The sequence below is a fragment of the Chrysemys picta genome, chromosome 10, assembly GCF_011386835.1.
Source record: "Chrysemys picta bellii isolate R12L10 chromosome 10, ASM1138683v2, whole genome shotgun sequence".
NCBI classification, from domain to species: Eukaryota; Metazoa; Chordata; order Testudines; family Emydidae; genus Chrysemys; species Chrysemys picta.
Genome location: NC_088800.1, coordinates 80,440,815 through 80,462,193, shown reverse-complemented (window position 1 = coordinate 80,462,193; position 21,379 = coordinate 80,440,815). Strand labels below are relative to the sequence as shown.

Below are 21,379 nucleotides of genomic sequence, written 5' to 3'. Positions count from 1 at the left end.
TTTACAAGGTCAAGAAAAACTGTTACATGCTTCCATGTTTTATTAATCTGCCTATCCCATTTTACCAAGAGGCACATCATCATCTCAAAAAATATCTACATGAAAAATAACTTCCATTACAAAACCAAATTTGAGCCAGCTTTGGTTCTGAAAATAGTGAATGTATACACAATTGGACAATGTTCTTTTTAAATAAAAGCATAAATATTTGATATTAAAATCATATGTCATAAAATATGGTGATGCATATAATTTATGTACGATTTTCCAGGGGCATTACTTGTTAGTGTGTGAAGGCTTTTATATATCTTTAAGAGTCCTGTGCAACTGGAAATGTTCTAGCTTTTTCACACTTTTGGTACGGTACATGAACTATTTTTATATTATTTTTAATACTTTACATCATGCTGAAATATAAAAACATTCTCCTGCTTTAACAACATGGATCAATTTTTGATTATATAATGATATTTCATTAAAAGCATTCTGCCTACAAATAAAAAGGGGTTTGACACCTTGATATTATTGCTTTCTTTATTTTCAAAATAAATAAAGCTATTTTCTGGAAGGAAAGCTTAATAATGAAATAGTTTTTTGTGCCTTTTTAATATACTGAACTATTCATTCCTATAGGAAAATTAGGGTTATGGACTAGTGGTAGACAGCCACAGTAAAGGCTGTTTATTTTGCTTTATTTTCCCCCTTTAAAATACTTTTCCAGATTTGTAGAGGTTTCCTAATCCTTTCAAGATATTGGTTGTTTTACAACCTAGCAAGACTCCTAAATAGGTTTGATATGCAAAACACTACTCAAGTTGAATGAAATTATAACTGTAGTATCTTATTTCCAGTTTAGTTTAATACTTGAAGTGCGCTTATTAAACATAACATTTAATGTGGGAAAAACAAAGCCTCCTTGATCTCTAAGAATAAAATTTGCTATATAAAATCCTTAAATTCTATTTAATAAAAATATGTATTCAAATCTATTAGGACACATTTGTTTATTAAAGACTCTGGGTAAACATGTCTATTTTTTATAAATTTCTTCTCACAAAAGACACAAGATTGGCCCATCTCATGAAATCTGCTTTTATCTGTTAAATCAGCATTTCACTACTTATCTTTTGCTTCTTTAAAGTAAATTGGAATGTTAATACCCAGATAAGTCTAGGTATTTACCCAAATATGTGAAATCTTACTTAGGTAATAAGTGGTTCTAACATTACGTCAAAACAGTAAAGATAAATATGAACATTCTTGTCTTATTCCTCCTATCAAAGTAAATGGGGGAAGACAGGACATCATTTCTCAACCAAGAAGTCCATGGTACTGCATAGAGTATGTGCTGCCACTGTTCAAATTCTGTATCAAACTCAATTTTGTCTTTCTAGCTTTTATAAGAACACTTGTTCCGTGATAATATTGGAGTAAATTTCCAATTCTATTAGCAAAAATTGTAGCTATAATTTATGTCCATGTGAATTAGCAAAATGGGTCAACTGGAGTTGCAGCCAGCAAAGGATTTAAAGAGTAACAAGAAGGGTTCTACAGGTATGTTAGCAACAAGAAGGTGGTCAGGGAAATCGTGGGACCCTTACTGAATGGGGGAGGCAACCTAGTGACAGATGATGTGGAAAAAGCTGAAGTACTCAAAGCTTTTCTGCCCCAGTCTTCACAGACAAGGTCAGCTCCCAGATTGCTGCACAGGGCAGCACAGTATGGGGAGGAGGTAAGCAGCCCTCAGTGATGAAAGAGCAGGTTAAGGACTATTTAGAAAAGCTGGACAGGCACAAGTCCATGGGTCCGGATCTAATGCATCCAAGGGTGCTGAGGGAGTTGGCTGACGTGATTGCAGAGCCATTGGCCATGATCTTTGAAAAATCGTGGTGATTGGAGGAGGTCCTGGACGATTGGAAAAAAGCAAATATAGTGCCAAACTTTAAAAAAGGAAAGAGGGAAAATCCAGGGAACTAAAGGTCAGCTTCACCTCAGTCCCTGGGGGGGAAAAAAAAAAAAAAAAATCAAGGAATCCATTTTGAAGCACTTGGAGGAGAGGAAGGTGATCAGGAACAGTCAACACGGATTGAACAAGGGCAAGTCATGCCTGACCAACTTGATTGCCTTCTATGATGAGATAACTGGCTCTGTGGATATGGGGAAAGCAGTGGATGTGATACATCTTGACTTTAGCAAAGGATTTGATATGGTTTCCCACAGTATTCTTGCCAGCAAGTTAAAAAAGTATAGATTGGATGAATGGACTATAAGGTGGATAGAATGGACCATAAGGTGGCTAGATCGTCAGGCTCAACAGGTAGTGATCAACAGCTTGATGTCTAGTTGGTAGCCGGTATCAAGCGGAGTGCCACATGGGTCGGTCCTGGGGCCAGTTCTGTTCAACATCTTCATTAATGATCTGGATGAGGAGATGGATTGTACCCTCAGCAAGTTTGTGGATGACACTAAGATGTAGGGAGAGATATATATGCTGGAGGGTAGGGATAAGGCCCAGAGTGACCTAGACAAATTGGAGGATTGGGCCAAAAGAAACCTGGTGAGGTTCAACAAGGACAAATGCAGAGTCCTACACTTAGGACGGAAGAATCCCATGCACTGTTACAGACTAGGGACCGAATGGCTAGGAATCAGTTCTGCAGAAACAGGACCTAGGGGTTACACAGTGGACGAGAAGCTGGATACAAGTCAACAGTGTGCCCTTGCTGCCAAGAAGGCTAACGGCATATTGGGCTGTATAAGTATGGGCATTGCCAGCAGATCGAGGGACGTGATCATTCCCCTCTATTCGACATTGGTGAGGCCTCATCTGGAGTACTGTGTCCAGTTTTGGGCCCCACACTACAAGAACGACAAATGGAAGCAACAAAAATGATTAGGGGGCTGGAGCACCTGACTTATGAGGAGAGGCTGAGGGAACTGGGATTGTTTAGTCTGCAGAAGAGAAGAACGAGGGGGGATTTGATAGCAGCCTTCATCTACCTGAAGGGGGGTTCCAAAGAGAATGGAGCTTGGCTGTTCTCGGTGGTGGCAGATGACAGAACAAGGAGCAATGGTCTCAAGTTGCAGTGGGGGAGGTCTAGGCTGGATATTAGGAAATACTATTCCACTAGGAGGGTGGTGAAGCACTGGAATGGGTTACCTAGGGAGGTGGTGGAATCTCCATCTTTAGAGGTTTTTAAGGCCCAGCTTGACAAAGCCCTGGCTGGGATGATTTAGTTGGTGTTATTCCTGCTTTGAGCAGGGGGTGGGACTAGATGACCTCCTGAGGTCCCTTCCAACCTAATCTTCTATGATTCAATACAAAGTGTGCAGTTTATTAATTATTATTAGTATTACCATAGCACCCAGGAGTCCCACTCATGGACCAGCATCCTATTGTGGAAGTTGCTGTATGACCAAAACAAAGAGTCCCTGCCAGAAGTTTGGCCCAGTTTCTGAATTACTATTCTTGGTTCTTTTAGGGTTTGGGGGACTTAAAGTCTCTGTCAACCCATACTTAAACTTTCTCTCAAGCTCTAAAGGACTGTGTGCACCACCACACACGCACACACTTTCTCTCTCTCCTCCCACTCTCATTCTCTCAAAGCATATGCTTGGCATTTTATAGTAAGAAGGGAGATAAGGATGCAGAGGAAGAAAAATTATTTTTAAAACAAAATGTTTTGTTTTTGTAAGTCACAGTTTGGTTTTTAGAACTCATGTAGATTGTTCTGTTGTTGGAGTGTTCAATACTTCATTGTTTGCTGGAGGGAAAGAGAAAAACATTCTGTCCTTTATAAAATAGTTTAAAAGTGGTTAGGTAGAGGCGAATGAATGAATCTGATGTTTGCGGAATGAAGGATCTGCCTTACTCTTGTAAATGTAGCTCATTCCTATTGAACTTGGGGATGTGATTCTGATATATGATCCTGATATATTGCTTTCCTTTTAAATTTTTGATAACTCTTGCAGATTCCAGGATGTTTTGTTTATCGCATTACATACAGACCCTTACAAGATCTTATTTTTGTGCCCAGAGGTGATGGTCCTAATCAAATAGCTCTTTCTAGCTTGATTCTATCAGTTTTGACTTTAAGAAAAGCAAGCTGCTGTTTTATTTTTTAAAAGACTGACTTCAAAACTCTAGATGGTCAATTAATTATTATCTGTCTGTGTCTTCTAGATCTGCATGTAGATTTTTTTTTTAAATTAATAACTCCATGGAGTTGCTCAAGTCCACCCCAGGAGTCCCACTCTAATCATTTAGGAAGAGTTTCCTCAATTCTTCTCTGTTCCTTCACATCATCTCACCAGTACTGATGCTCAAGCCTTTACCCTGCATAGCTCATACCATCTGGAACAGCCATCAAGTGTCTGTCCCCTCTGCCTTATTATCTGATTTAGAATCTTAGAAGTTTTTTTTTTTTTTTTGCTTTCCTCTATTGTCTGTACATTTTAATTTCCTTCTCCCCCAATTATTAACCCTGTATAGTAATTTGCCATACAGCATTTTAAGGACATGATATTAGTTATCTTGGGATACCATTTGTAAAATTATTTTTAAGAGTTGTTAATGGGATTGTGTTATAGGAAATATTCTCAATTTCAATTATTTTACACTCCTGTAATTCTACCACCAGTAAAATTAAGCTGTTAATTTAAAATCTTGAAATAAGTACGTCACGCATATGAGCACAGAAAACCCTAAATCAAAAATGCTAGACATGGATCCAATGTCAGATCCATGCATAACAAAGGTTTACAATGGATAATTCAACCACGTCGGCTTTACATTTTTACATTTGAAACCACCTCCAGTTACTCCTTTCAACAACATTTACATCAATCAGACCAATAGTTTTATTAAACATATAGGTAGGGCATTTGCATAATAAGCCATTATAAGAGAAAATGACACATTGTCAAATACTCACCCTGTGAGGATTTTGCAAACAATGCTGAAGGCAGTAAGGCAGAAGGTGGAAAATGTAACAAATACATGTTGCATGCTGTGTTGTTGTACTTGTGTTGGTCCCAGGATATAAGAGAGACGAGGTGGGTGACGTAATATCTTTTATTGGACCAACTTCTGTTGGTGAGAGAGACAAGCTTTCACGCTTACACAGAGCTCCTCTTCAGGTCACCTTAAGAAGAGCTCTGTGTAAGCTCTAAAGCTTGTCTCTCTTGCCAACAGAAGTTGGTCCAATAAAAAGTATTTAATAGCAAATACATAACATTCAAAATATTTTTTTAAACCCATTATTTACAATGAAGACGTTCTCCCCATCTGTGGGGCATAGTGCAATTCTAGCTTAGCTTTATTTCCTTATAATGTCAGCTGACTCAAAACTAGTGTCTTGTGAGATAATTACATATATTATACATGTTTTTATGCAAGGGTGTTAGCACATTTTGCATGCGTCCACAGCTAATCTCTGCTCCCTAGATCTGCCTCTTTTCTTGAAGAAAAGTACTTAAATCCTAAAGGATAAGGACAGTTATGAAAAATAAGTGTCTAAGTAGAATTATCTTCTATTTTAAACAAAAAGCTGTGCTCTTCTGATAAATATAGAAATGCCACTAAGGATCCAGGAGAATTCAATGTTCTCTTTTCCTCTTTAAATAACTAACTAACTAAATAAATAAAAAGTTCACTTTGCAAACAGAAAATGTCAGAATCAGTGAGGATTGCATCAGTTTTGCTGGTGCACAACATGAAAGTCCCAGATTTTTTATATATTAAAAAAAATTCTGTATTTTTCTTACCTTTGCCAAAAAGCAGCTGGTCATTTATTGTACTAGTCTGCTGAACTCTAGATACTGAGGTTCAACACTCAGCGTCAATTAGTCAGGTTGGATTAGTCAGGTAAATACAAGGCAAAGGACCTCTTTTTGGGTAGTCCTGCTTCAGGAGAATAGTATGTCATTGTAATGCACACCTCAACAGAATAACTGCAACTATGGTACAGGGAAACCGGCAGTAACTTCACAGTCCAATATAACTAGAATCTTAGTGGTGGAGAAGATCACTAGGTCTTGAAAGACGGCAGCAAACATTTTTTAGGGCAGTGCATGGACCCCCATGGGCTACCTGCACTTCCTTCATCCCAATAATTCTCTTTCTTTCTGCCCATGTTCATAAAAGGGGAAAATACAGGGTTGCAAACCAATCTTAAATATGCCAAATTCACTGAGACTTCAGGTTAAAGCGTCTAAAAAAACCTGATTTTCCACTGCCTCACTTTTTCATAAAGTTTTGCTCAAATGGATGTAAGTGTTGTCTGGCATGTGGAATCCAATACTTCTTGACTAAAATTATGCTTTTTCATTTGGGAAAGAGCCCACAAAAGATTATTATTGACAGGGCCAGCTCTAACTTTTTTGCCGCCCCAAGGAGCAAAAAAAAAAGCGCCGTGCCGCCAAACAGCCCCCGCTGAGCACTGTGCCGCCGAACAGTCCCCGCCCCCAGCGGAGCGCTGCACTGCTGAAGCCCCCCCGCATGAGCACCACCAAACACCCCCCTGCCGAGCGCCGTGCTGCCGAACCCCTCCCTGCGGGGCGCTGCGCCGCCAAACACCCTCCACCGACCGCTGCGCTGCCGGAACACTCCCCCCCCCCCCCCCCGGCGAGCGCCACGCCGCCCCCTGCCCCCCCAAGATTGGCTGCCCCTTACCAGGTGCCGCCCCAAGCACGTGCTTGGTTGCCTGGTGCCGGCCCTGATTATTGAGAGTGGTTATAGTTAGAAAACTAATCCTAAAAAGTTTGATCTTGTTGTTCCAATGTCACATTCACTCACTCAATTTACAAAATCAAAAATAACATTCTTAACTACCATGATTACAAACACAAGTTGTTATCTAAAAATAAGAGTGGATTTTTAGTCTTCTAGATTACTCAAGAGCGAAGGCTGCAGAATCTGAGCTTCATGGGCATTTTGCTGATGCCGCTGAAGTAGAATGAGAGAAAGCTCTTCTACTATCAGCTTTACACTTCTGACAGCAGCTGAACAATTTTCTTGTTGTTAATCTAACTACATAACTAAATCGTGCAAGGACAGAAGTGCAGAAACCTGTTTTGTTTTTAATCTAAGACTAATTTTTCTGAACATAACCACACTAATTTTCACTGTGGAAGTAATGATAAATATCGATTTGACATTTTGTTTTCAAAATATTAGAAAAATCACACATTTATATTACCTAGTAAAAAATTTAAGATAAAAACTGAAATACCAATAAAAAACAAACATTGCTTTTTAAACTTAAAAACAAGAACAGTTACTGCAGGGGGGTTTTTTCCTTCAATTTTTTCTTCATCCTTGTAGTCAGAAACATCAATTGAAATGAGAAGTTACAAGCATGAAAAGTTAAATTATAATAAGGAATGCATCTATGTGGCAGTGAAAACAAATAATGAGAGTTTAAGCTACACTAGTACACTGAGTTTAGAGTAGTGCAAAAGGTCTAGTCAATATAAACATTAGATGCACCACCTTCCCATTTAAGGAGCTAATTAGTGGTATATGCCACAGGCTGAAGCCCGGGGGGGGGGGGGGGGGGGGAGAGGAAAAAAAACAAAACAAAACACAGACCACCAAACATTGGGTTACAAGGACTAGTGAGGGATTCCAGAAGGATGGCTCACCCAAGTTGTGTCGTTTTGTCTTCGCGTGCTCGTGAATATGTTTCTTTGTAAAACAGCCAAAGAAGACACAATAGAGGCAAGAGTGGAGTCTGTTCAGGTGGGCACCACACATGTGACAAATGCACGACTTTGCCTGAAATACAGAAATGGACAGTAATTATGAACAGGAAAAAACCTATTTACACAGGTCAGCATTCTATTAACTCTTTAATGCATTTATGTTGCATTTATAAAGAAGCTATCTAGAAGTAGAAATAAATTCCAAATGAGCAGTTAATTGAGTGTCTGAAATATGCCAGACTGACAGCAGGGATAACTCAAGTTCAGTCTCCACAGAAACTAGAGGCAGTGACAGTACAAACCACTCCACTGCCCCAACACATTTCAAAACCTTAATCTGGAGCAAGTCACGTCTAGGAATAGCTAACATCCACACCTGTTCACAGTCGCTAGCTTCTCTATTGTGTATACCAACAATGGTGTCAATTGCAAGATGTTTTTGACATCTTGCATTTGGAGATGGTACATCACCAACTGACTTCATATAGGTCAACCAGCTACAGAACTCTTTTGGTCACTAACTAATCTGGGCTGGATATGAAGCAAGTTTTTGGAAGATTAAAAAGACTCCATTTCCCTGCACCATCCAGTCCAGCAAGATATTTAATGACAACTGATCTGGGTCATTTGAAGTGAAGAACACACAAACCTAACATGGTAGTTTGCTCTCCTGTTGCTATGGTACATTTTAACTAACAACCCTGGCAAAGAAGTGTTCAAATATTGGAAGGTAGATTTTTAAGTCTTGATCTGATCAGAACTCTTCTTTAAATTGATATTCCCTATTTTTTTCTTCCATTAAGTGCCCAGCTCAGATGTGTCAATAAATCCCTTGAGAGACTTCTATTATTCCTAGTTTGATGCAAACAAATACAAAGAATTTAGGGATAACAAGGCCAAGAAAGCACCACAAACTATTTAGCAGTAAATATTTTAAGTTTCATGTTCTACCCTTGGTTGCACACTGGTAGCCGAAATGATTCAAGTTTAAATCATTCCTTCGTGTCAGAGTGATGTGGACAACAATTCTAGCAACAAATGAGTAAGTTAACCTAGAAACCAAGAGAATGGTGTTCAAATTCAGATATTAACTATTCTGTAACAGCTCAAAGCTACAAAGACTACTTCAAGATAATAGGAGCACCACTACAGTCAATGATTATGGAGACAGCACTTTTTTATGCTGGAATCCAATGATAAATTTTCCAGATGTTAACAGATCAAATACAAAACTCAAGGCTCACTTTTTAAAGACAATAATCCATTAATCTATACAGTATGTATGATCCGCAGCAAATCCCGAAGAGTCCACCTTTAACAGTATTTGCCCAAGCTGTCACAACACTCTTGGTGTAAAAATCAGCGAAGCAGTTTACCATCTAATGCACTGAGGCCTTGGCTACACTGTGAAGCGCAAGTGTAGTCGCACTGCAAGTACTCCACCTCTCCGAGGGGAATAGCTTGCAGCGCTGCGAGCGAGAGTGCAGCGCTGCAGGCGCTGATCACACTGGCGCTTTACAGCGCTGCACTCACTGCGGTCGGGGGAGGAGGGGCGTTTTCACACCCCTGAGCGCAGCAAGTTGCGGCGCTGTACAGCGCCAGTGTAGCCAAGGCCTGAGACTTATTTTTAGCTCTTTCAAAAGTGGTCTTAAGTCTTGAATCACACATACTGAGAGTTCAAAGTTCCCGAAAGTCCTGTTAGATGAAAGTAGATCAGTTAAATCTAACAGCACACACGTACAATAAAACATTTTAAATTGGGACCAAAGCCTACCACCACCGCAATTTATATGTAAAGAAAAATGCTGCAAATCTGTCAAAAACTGATGTTTAAACAGTGCTCTTCGGCTGCAAAAGCTAAATATGATCAACCTATCCATTAGAGATTGTTGCTATGACAACAGCTCAGACTCAGACTAGCAACTGGCTATTTTACTTCTTAGCAAATTGTAGATGAGAAGTCTTTTAGCATTAAATGTATTGTAAACGTAAGACACGAGTGTGCAGAAACTGCTGAGCATCTTACAGTTTTACTGCCTTTTAACCCATCCTTTCATAAATACACTTTAGTTACGTAATTTTAATTCAGTCAAAATTAAGCAGAACAATGAAACAGTAAATTAATCTAGTATAATTATGAAGTAATTCACAATCTTTATTTAAAAAATTATCACGAGACCTACGTTAGTATGTCAAGAGTTAGAAACACCAGAGATGGGACTTCAATCTTCAATATGGCTGGGCTCTATTCATGTAAATTATTGATACAGAAGACAGTGGTGACTAAAAGCAAGTCCTTACTGTTAACTATTCTTCTGCCCAGTCTCCAAAAAAGACCTAATCCACTAGACATACTAAGCTATAAACCCAGGGCATGGCACACATAAGGAAACTGGTAATCACAAGGCACTTTATGAATCATTCATTAGCTCAGGATAAATAAGCCAATTTCTCTATGGCTGCTATTTTCTACGCTCAGTATTGCAACATACTCAACAGGAGTTAAAGGAAAAGGGCAGGCATGACAAATAAATTGGGTTGTTGACACTCTCTGGTGTCTTCAATTGTCAGAAGTTTGTTATTAATTTACCACCTACAGGATAGCAAATCATCAAAACACTGGTGCAGAAAGTTAATGCACCAGCCTGACAGTATCCTGAATTCACAGTCTTCCTTTGCATGCCAGTTTCTGTTCCAAAATCTCTTTCTGGAGTAGCATGGGCTTCAAGTGCAGTGAGAGCAGCATGTTGGGTACATGGTGAATTGGTATAGAAAGCAGTTTGTGTCATTTAACAGCAGTCCCTAAGCAGGGCCGGCTCCAGGGTTTTGGCCGCCCCAAGCAGCCAAACAAACACAAAAAAAGCCGCGATTGCGATCTGCGGCGGCAATTCGATGGTAGGTCCTTCACTCCAAGCAGGAGTGAGGGACCATCCGCCGAATTGCCGCCGAACAGCTGGACGTGCCGCCTCTCTCTGAAGTGGCCGCCCCAAGCACCTGCTTGGTAAGCTGGTGCCTGGAGCCGGCCCTGTCCCTAAGCAATGTAGTAGATTTGAATGACAAAATTCTGTCCCTGTCCATGTGGACAGTGACTATAATATAAAAAAAGACAGACTACAATAAAGTTTAGCTGTTGTAAATCGGTCCTCTATATTGCCAGCTATTTGAGAAGTAGCTAAAAAACTCAATTTTCACTGAGCTGAAAGTCAGAATAAATAATATCCTTTATTTACAAGTTTTCAGGAACAGAGATTTAAGGAAGCTTGCCCTTATTTCCATGCTAAACAATAAATTGAAGCACATTCGGAAGTCAAGCTGTTTTCAGACCTGTGTTTGGAAATCACCCAAAGACTTTTCATCTCCTGTGGCCAGTGAACAGTATTTCAGTAGATTCATTAAATGAGCAGAAATAGATAATACACCTCTACTCTGATATAACGCGACCCGATATAACATGAATTCAGATATAATGCAGTAAAGCAGCGCTCGGGGGGGAGAGGGGGGGGTGCTGCGCACTCTGGTGGATAAAAGCAAGTTCGATATAACGCGGTTTCACCTATAACACGGTAAGATTTTTTTAGCTCCTGAGGACAGCGTTATATCGAGGTAGAGGTGTACTATCAAGAAGAATGGGGGCAGCTTGAGGGGTAAATGATCTCAAGCTAGACTTTTTAAATACAAGTACATGGTGTAATATTTAAAGCCATTCCAAGAGTCCCCATGATGCGTTGGCAATATTTTAGCAAGGTCTGCCCAAAATTCCTTTGTCTTGCAGTAATTCTCCATCAGTGGTGTGTGTCATAGACAGTGAAGAACCAGAAATCTACACTTGTTTCTCCCATTTTAAAACACACACACCCCAAACCACCCAAACTAAACACCCCTAATATACACAAACACAGAACAAAGGGTGTGAGGGGGATGAGGAGGGAACAGAACTTGACACTTGATTTTTTTAAAATGTATGTCAAAAGTACATAGTGCCTTTGGATGGGTGCTTTACTTCTCCAAAGAATAAAAAAAAAAAAAAAAAAAGTTATGCACACTTCTCTAGAAGGCTTATACCTAAGCCCAGCAGATAAAAGTACTTGGTACAAGGTGGTATTCAGCAGTTTTCAAAGAGGGGTAAACTACAGAGACAAGGAGGAGCTACATTCATTTTGGCAACACAATTTTGACATAGGGTTCTTGTGAGCACCCACCAAGTATTACAGTAATTATTAGGCATGAGAAAGGGGTAACTCCAGAATAAAGAAGGGAAACTTTACTAATATACCAAAAAGCTAAGGGCGCCTGACAGTAGATTTTTTTTTTAAATACTAAACCAGCAAACACCATCATAATACCAGGAGGAAGAGTATGTGTATGTTAAAAGTTCCTTTGCGCCAACATCAGAATTACTGCTACTAATAGTTTGCATTTCTTTAGCACCTACCATTTGAAAATTTCCAAGGGCTCTAACAACAAGCAAATTCAGCCTCAACACCTTCTGGGGTGGGTAAATGTTCCCAATCCTCTCTAGCCCCACCCCTTTGCCAATTTTCCAGATTCAAAACATGAGTTACAGAGAGGTTAAGCAGCTTGCCCCAGGTCACACAGGAAATCTGTGGCAGAGCCAGGAATAGAGAACTCTGGTTTCCTGAATCCCCAGTCCTGCCACTCACGTGTAAACAGAAATGAAGAGCACTGTAAACCCAAGGTTTGGGTTTTTTAGTTGTCACGCTATCTGGAAAACAGATCCAATCTGAGAAAAATACACCTAGTGTCTGACCAAAATGGAAAGATTCCCAAATTGATTTCAGTGAATCCTGGGTCAGAACCCTAGTAGGAGAAATTAAATGCTTCCTCAGCAGATAGTAAGACCTCAACTGATGGTAAAAGTCACATTTACTTTAGTATATATATTTTAAATAAAATGCTCTAGGTTCATCTATACTGTATTATTTATAACTTTCACTAACCTTGCAACATGTAGATTGTAGTATCTGTAAGCACTTTTTAAATTCTTTTGTCATTTCTTTAGTCATCCATATTACAATCAATATCCTTGTGTCTTGTACAAGGACAATACACAAGAGGCAGCAGGAGGCATGTGAAGCCTCCTGCTGCCTGGAAAGGATGGAAAGGATCCATCCTTTTCCCTGTGCCTCTTTCTCAAATGACAAACGCATAAATAGTCACAAAAGACTATGGTACAACAGATCATTGGCCCTTTCTACACACCTGAGATGCAGGCCAAAAAGCAATCCTAATGATGACATTTCTTTTGCATTAAAGCCTTGGGGGAGGAGAAAGCCAATATTAAACCAAGACAGGCAAGATTTATTACTCCGGAGGTGACAGGAGTATGCTGAAAATACTGAACTCAGGTCAAATCTGCCTTGTGATGTTTCTGGCCATCTTAGCAATCACCACTTTGCCTGCATTTATTACCTGACTCATTGCATTGCTTCTCTAAAACAGGTAAACCAGAAGCCCTTTTCCTTGTCATTAACCTGGTAGATTATATTTTATAGGTGGATTTCATATAGCCAGGAACTGAAGAAAGACTTGAAACCTAACAATTGGCTTTTGACGTTTTAAAAGCAGAAGTAATTTTCTAACAAGGAACTGATTCTGTAACTATTTTGTGATCTGGCATCTCACCATTTTTCTTAGCAATACAAGGATGATTCAGGGCAGCTCTGGGAGACAACATGTTTTTCATGCCTCAACTTTTTTTTTGTAAACTCAATTTAAAAAAAAACAAAAAAACTGTTCGCTCACTTCCTGGGAAGAAGTTATTCATCACTATCCCTCTTCATAAGAGAAACTAATGTATCTGTTTGGAGAAGACTTTTCCCTTTTATGTAGTGTCTCATTTTTGTATCCAGTCCTACTAGGGTTGTGTGTGCACTGCATGCCAGTAACAGCATATTTCATATGCATTTAGAAAACACACAGGAAGTCTGTCCCCAAAATAATATTAAGATGATTCAGTGAACTATAGTTACCTCCAAAACTGGCTTATTCAATAGATTTATTCAGGTTTTTTTGTTTTTGTTTGTTTTGTTGTTGTTGTAATAATGGAGTAATAGGTAGCAACGGAGTTTAGCTATTTCAGGTCTACTACAAGGCAATTGTAAAATTGAATAATTTGTTCTATACTGGTAGGTTAGTTCCCATTACTGTAACACCAGAGACAAAATACATCACGTGTGGAATACACTGTCAACTTTCTGCTTATGAGGGCAGGATGGAGGCAGATGGGAAGTGCTCTTAGAACTTTCCTATAATGAGAACATCTGGCTCCAATCAGTTATGCACAAGTTAGTACACCGAAATGCTGCTAAGTTTATAGTGAAACATGAAACAGCCTACCTTGTTAAGTCACATCATACTTCTCAATTTAAGTATGAATTAAAATATACCATTACAGCAACCTACACAGCATAGTTTGCTCTCCTGTTCTAATTTCTGGGGTCAGTGAAACTGACAATTCTGCCTACAGAAAAGCAAAAAAAAAAGGGGGAACTGAAAGTGTTGCTCATCATGCTGTGAAAGAGTACAATCTTCTCAGGCAACTCCTTGTCTTCACCTTACACAGACTGTCAAAACTTCTTCCTCCAGTACACCTTCAACCGACAGAGAATGCATCTCGGCTGGGGTAGGTTCTGCTGCCATTATGAGAGAGACAGAATTCCAATTCCTCCTGCAGAATAATACGTGAGTGAAACTTAACTATTGTTGCTTTCCCTTTATTCATATCAGAGTGTGTGAGAGAGAGAGCGAGAGAGAGAGAAGACAAAATTCACAATGCTGGATGCTACTGCTGGAACATCTCAGTGAAAAATGCCTTTAGTTCTAAAGAAAGATCTCAGGTTAGGTTACAGAACTGGGAAACATGAGAATGGTCTTCCATTACACTGCTCTACAACCAAAATGCTTCTGAAATAAATGTAGTCAAACTTTACTAATTCTGGGTCACTGAGAACGAAAATGATGCTTAAAATTGTTGATTGGCTCTAGTTTTCAAGATCTGCTATTGGGTCAGTATATACGACCCTAGACTTAGGAATGGCGGAGGATAAGTGAGTTATAAAGGGAAGGGATCTCAATTTAAACAGAAATGACTAAAATACATCTTTGACTAGATCTATGAATAAATCTATGACTAGGTTTGGACAGTACTTGCTTTTTAGACAAAACAACGAATGATGCAATCTGAAGCTGGTATTGCATCATACATGATATGAATTGCATCATGTTATTCCTAGAAGTCATGGATGATGCAATCATAACGAAGCTTACATCACTCTGATGAACAAATTGCCCCATATCAGCTCTAGAAATCATACAATGTTGTGCTCTCTTATTTGTCAGTGTTTGATTTTGCAAAGGGACACATTTCTGTTTAGCCAAAGCGAGCAGAGATGCCTCGTACTTGTGTGAACAGTGCAGATAACTTCTGCTATGTTTGTGGTGAAGTGATTTTTGCATCACAAAAGCGCAGTATAACCACTATGGTTAAGAAAGCCTATCACCTTTATTTTGGAAAATTGGAGATCAGGACAAGAGGTGAGCCCCACACATATGCTGCAACACTTGTGCAACAAATCTTCACCAGTGGTTGAACAGGAAAAGGAAATCTATGCCTTTTGCAGTGCCAATGATTTGGAGAGAGCCAACAGATCATACCAGCAATTGTTACTTCTGCATGGTGCCTCCAGTTGGGAAAGGTGTGTCAAAGAAGAAAAAGTGGACTGTGCATTATCCAAACATTCCATCAGCTATACGCCCAGTACCCCAGGGAGAAGGGCTGCCGGTTCCTGATGCACCAGAATCATTTTCCTCTTCCTCGTCTGACTCAAGTGAGGAGGATGAAACTTCTGGTCCTGAACTATCAATGTCACAGGACCCACATTTTCTCCCATCCTCCTCCTCTGAACCACACCTCATATCACAAGGTGAACTGAATGATCTTGTCAGGGATTTGGAACTACCCAAGAGTAAGGCAGAGCTGTTGGGCTCCAGACTACAGCAGTGGAATCTCCTGACAGGTGATGTTAGGGTTTCCATGTTCCGTGACCGTCAAAAGGATCTTGTCCCATTCTTCTTCATGGAAGGTGATCTTGTAGCCTGCAACATAGATGGTGTGATGGCAGCCCTCAAAATTGTTCACGATCCAGATGAGTGGAGACTGTTCATTGATTCATCGAAGACGAGTCTTAAAGCGGTTTTACTGCATAATGGCAATGTTTGGTCATCAATTCCAATTGGTCAGGCAGTCCATATGAAGGAAACCTATGACAACATGAAACAACTTTTGAGGTGCATAAACTATGACCAACATCAGTGGCAGCTTTGTGGCGATTTGAAGGTTGTTGCTCTCTTGCTTGGTCTGCAGACTGGATACACAAAGTACTGCTGTTTTCTCTGCGAATGGGATAGTCGTGCAAGAGATTCCCACTACATCAAGAAAGATTGGCCACTCCGACAGTCATTGGAGCCTGGGAGGAAAAGTGTTCAGCATCCACCACTTGTTGAATCAAGGAAGATTTTGTTACCACCCTTACACATCAAGCTGGGTCTGATGAAGAACTTTGTCAAGGCCATTGACAAAACACAAGCAGCTTTCAAGTACCTCCGTGGGAAATTTCCAAGGTTAAGTGAAACTAAGATAAAGGAAGGTGTCTTTGTTGGTCCTCAGATTCGTGAATTTCTTCGAGATGATGCATTTGACCATGCACTGCGTGGCAAGGAAAAGACGGCATGGAAAGCCTTCCAGTTAGTGGCAATAAATTTTCTCGGAAACAACAAGGCAGACAACTACAGGTTGTTGGTGGTGGAAAACCTCCTCAAGGCATACAAAAGCCTTGGTTGCAACATGTCACTAAAGATACATTTTTTGCACTCTCATCTAGATTTTTTTCCACCGAACTGCGGAGCAGTGAGCGACGAGCACAGCGAGCAATTTCACCAGGACATTGCAACAATGGAGAAACGCTATCAGGGCAAATGGAGCCCATCAATGCTTGCAGACTATTGCTGGACAGTGACAAGAGATGCTCCATTTAATTAATACAAGAGACAAGCCAAGAAGCGCCGAGTAGACACTGAATAGGACTAAACTATGTACATAATAGTTTTTTGCCTTTTGTTTCATAATAAATTTTATTTATATAACCCTTTTGCTGATTTTTAAAGTGTTACATAAACAGGACAGGTGAAATATCATCATGTAAAGCAACCATAAACACATGAAAAGACCTAGGTTTACAATTTATGATTAAAACTCTACTATCTACACAATATACATAGACATAAAATGTAAAAACTTAAATATCTTAGAAACAGTAGCCAATCAGTTGTTTTAATTGTCATATTTTAATTCAGCACATCAAAATACATAATAAATAGCACATTTTATCTCTGAAGCAGACGACTTCTCAAAAATTGTAGACCAGTGTTATCAGTTCTGTAATAGTAAGCCAGACTTACTATTTGATCTTGGGCAAGTTATTTGAGCTCTGTGACTCAATTTCCTCATCTGTAAAATGCCAGGAGTCTGAATTCATTAGTGTTCCTGAGACACTCTAATATCATGGTGATGTGTGCTACAGAAATACTCGTGAATTAATAAAAATTGCCCTTAAAAAGGAAAGTGTTTTCTGTACCTGCAGTTGGTTTGTTATAATGGTAGCATTGACAGCTGGTTTTCCTTGCTCACCCGCCATCCACAAAGGCAGTTAGGCTGAATACATTGGTTTGGTCCAGGCTCACTCCCTTTCTCCCACCCACAGCTAGAGATCTGCTGTTGACACAGAAATAAGGGCTGTCTTGAAATGACAGAAAAGATCATTCATATTAAATGTATCTCAAAACTCAAGATGAAAGTGAAACATCCAGGTCAGGTGAATCCTTGAGTCTTTGGACAAACTAATTTTAGCTAGGTCATTAAGACAATGGTAAATGTAGATGTTTTCTCTCTCTCTTTGAAAGGTTAAGCTGTTCATGGGGAATAGCCAAAGGTTGAAAAGGCAATGCCACAAATTGGTGGTGTTGACCCTGGATTGTAGATATGGAAAACCCACTGGTGGCAAGATGTAGAACATGCAGATAAACCTCTGTTAGATCTATGGAATACATGCAGTATAGAGGGACTATCTCCTAACATGACAGTGTAAGAAAGAGACTGAGAATCCATCTGTTAAACTATCTTCCAGAGGGATCAGTTGAGAGCAGATAAGATTAGATCCAGTCTGGTTCTTCAATTCTAAAGGGCATCCAACATCTTTTGAACAAACATCTGTTTTGCCGGAGACCATGATGAATCTGGACTAGTTACCCTGGAAACCTTCACACAAGTAGGAAATTTCCCTATATCCAGCAAATTCTGAATGGGTGGATGATCTGTTTGCTTTTCTTCACCAGACTGAGCAGGAGAATAAGAGGAAGTGATGTGGGCTACTGGCAATTATATCCTATCTGAATGATTGCAGAGCCTATTGGGTGGTTCTGGTGACAGCCCAAGAGAAATAACAGTATTTCAGTCCCTCTGAGTTGGCAAGGATTCACTGTCTATTGCTCTTATAAGGAGATTCTGGGACATCTTCACTGAATGGTAGTTAATCTAATTTCTAAATACTACCATGTAACAAACGGACAGATTGGCCTGGTTTGGAAGAAGGTAGATTCTAAGATCTGGTCTACACCTAAAATTTAGCTTGACCTAGATTCATTGCTCGGGGGTGTGAAAAACATCATGCCCTGTGCAAAGTAGTTAGGTGAACACACAGCTAGGTCAATGGAAGAATTATTCCATCAACCTAGCTATTGCCTCTCAACGGGGCAGATTTACTACAGCGACATAAAACCCCCTTCCGTCACTGTAGTAAGTGCCTACACTACAGGGACATAGCTTCAGCTGTGCTGCTGTTATAGTGTAGGCATACCTCAAGTAGTCTAAGCCCAACAAAAGAGGTTGCAACAAGGTTTCTCTTAAAAGTAGTTTTCATGTAATAAGCCCCAACACATTGTCCACATGCTAGGGTATTACAAAGAAGGAACCTAGTCCTAAATTGGTAATATCAAACGCAATGTCAGATAATAGGGCTGTTTTGATAGATTTCATACGCTTTTTGGAATCCTCCAAAGTATTTCTTTAGAACAGGGGTGGCCAACCTGTGGCTCCGGAGCCACATGCAACTCTTCAGAAGTTAATATGCGGCTCCTTGTATAGGCACCGACTCCGGGGCTGGAGCTACAGGCAATGACTTTCCAATGTGGCGGGCGGTTCTCACTGCTCAACCCTTGGCTCTACCACAGGCCCTGCTCCCACTCCACCCCTTCCCGCCCCCCTGCTTTAGAAAGATGACAGAGTTAAGAGAACACTCTCCTTGTTGTGACCAAACATGCCATAGCTTCTTTGAGGCCAATGAAGGAAATTTCAATGCCACATTTCACAGACCTGTCAATCTTTTTTTGTCTACGAAGATCTTTGTGCACTCTGGTCCAGCCTACATGAGTCACTAGGATCATCCAGGAATGATTATTCTGCTTGCTCAGAGCCAGGAAGAAGAATCCTGATACATGTGGTACATTAGTGATATTCTATTAATGGAGCTTTCCCATTCCAAATGAGCCATTCCAGGTTGACCATTTCCCCCCCAAAGATTATTAGAATACTGATATGCTTTTCCCCCCCTTCAGTTTAAAGGGTTCATAGTTCATTCCGCAAAACAAGGCCCCCCAATGATCCTCCACATACAAAGATTAATTCTGGAGGAATGGATATCAATTTGATCATCCAGTTCATCCGCATGAATCAGCCTCTCGTAACCATCTGAGAGAGAGTTCCTACATTTGTGCGTAAAGGCGAAAGAGGATCATTTTATGAATTTGCCAGGGTTTCAATTAGATTTTAAAGCAGAAATCTAACAAACTAAGTTTTCAAATATATTAAAACCCAACAGGATAATCCAATGGTCCCCAAACTTTTTCATTCGCCCCCCCCTCCCCGTCCACACCACTCCCCCCTGCAAGCCGGAGCGGGTGTGTGTGTGGAGGGGTGAGTGGGGCAGGACAGGTAAGGGGAGCCACACTCAGGGTGTGTGGGGTTGAATGGGGCAGAGTGGGGGAGGGGCAGCCGCACTCAGGGCAGGAGGGGTGAGCCGCCGGTACCTCTCTTGCTGGAGTCATCCCTGAGTGCTCCTCCAGGATCCAGCAACAGCTGCTGCTCTTCCTGCCCCCAGTAGCGGAGGCCGGTTACTGTGAGTAACCAGACCTTTAATGTCTGGATAGCTGGAACTGGGTCTAGGGCTGGAGCGGAATTGGGGGCAGAGCGGGGCTGGGTGGTGCTCCCTTCTCACCCCGCAGGCGGCTGGCTCGAGCCCGCCAGACCCCACCCAGACGTTCCTGGGCACCCCCTAGTGGGGCACGCCCCACAGTTTGGGGACCATTTGGATAACCCCTTTTACTGAGTTGAGGGAGCTTTAGCTGACAAGTTTAATGCTGCGTTCTTTTCAGGTTAACTTTTAACCTAAACAGTATTTCTCAAATCAGGAAATTTGCTTATTCTTAACCAACCAACAATTTATTAATTCACCCAGAAGCACATTAATATACAATCAAAAGTTCACAACTATAGACACAACCAATTGTATATACTACCCACACAATACAGTCCTGCAAGCAATTATCACAGACTAGAGTTGAGGTTCTGTAGTTCTATCAAAGAACAATGCAAATTAGCAAGATTTTTGATGACATTTACTTATGATCAACGATTCTCAATTCTTTACTACTTAACACATTTATCACACTTCTAAAGCTGCACTGGTTTTTAAGGTACTTTGAAGAATGTAGTTACTTCTAAACTTGTCACTTCTGGACCAATCTAGCCAAAGAGAATATTAAAAGCAATTGCTTAAAACAATTCTGTTCAATCTCCCTTAGGCCAATTTGCTTGGATTTAGGAAGATTTTAAAAATCTAAAATATGCTTATTTGAGGTCTCATTGGAGAGTGTAGACAAAACAAGATAACCTACAGTTATTTATGTTAAATAACAGAAAGAGAAATACAATCTTTGAGATGAGATCTCACCACTTCTTATCCTCTTAACCCTGGGATGGGAGAGAGTCCTTTCCACACGGCTGGTCCAGGCATCAGTTGCACTTAGGATTCTGCATCTTCTTGTGTTGGGTTCAGTCAACTCTTTTGAGCTAGAGTTACCATATGTCTGGGTTTTCTCAGACATTGCCTTGTTTTTGAACTTCCATTCTCCGTCCGGGCGGGTCCGGGATTTTTTCAGAGCAAATGCTGCAGCTCAGAAAGAGCCCCAATTGGTCTCTTCCCTGCATCAGCAGCTGATTGGTCCATTCCCCTGTGGCCACATCTGCCAGATCCCGCCCACCCAGACTCCAGCTCCCAGCCCTGGGGATAGGGTCCTGCAGGGAGGGGCTGACAACTGTCGCTGCATTCTGGCTTGCGTCAGCCACATTGCCACCATGACAAGGAGTGACACTACTCCCCACCACATCTCCAGTGAGTAACCCCACCACATGTACTCCCCCTCCAGCTGCTGTTCCTCCATGCAACGTCCTCTTTTGGGGAACCTGAAATAACAGTAACATTATTTTGGGCATGTGGTGACCTTGGTTTATATATGCTGTTTTCAGGGCTCATTGGAGGGGGCC

General features: G+C 40.6%; 1 protein-coding gene across 2 annotated transcripts in view; it reads right to left on the bottom strand.

Moving 5' to 3' along the window:
* Positions 1-21,379, bottom strand: part of USP22 (ubiquitin specific peptidase 22) — a 193,136-nt gene that overhangs the window by 100,027 nt on the left and 71,730 nt on the right. For both annotated transcript variants that reach the window (XM_005289042.4, XM_005289043.5), the window contains exon 2: positions 7,645-7,777. In XM_005289042.4, coding sequence (XP_005289099.1) covers positions 7,645-7,777 — 133 coding nt within the window. The remainder of the gene's footprint in view (positions 1-7,644; positions 7,778-21,379) is intronic.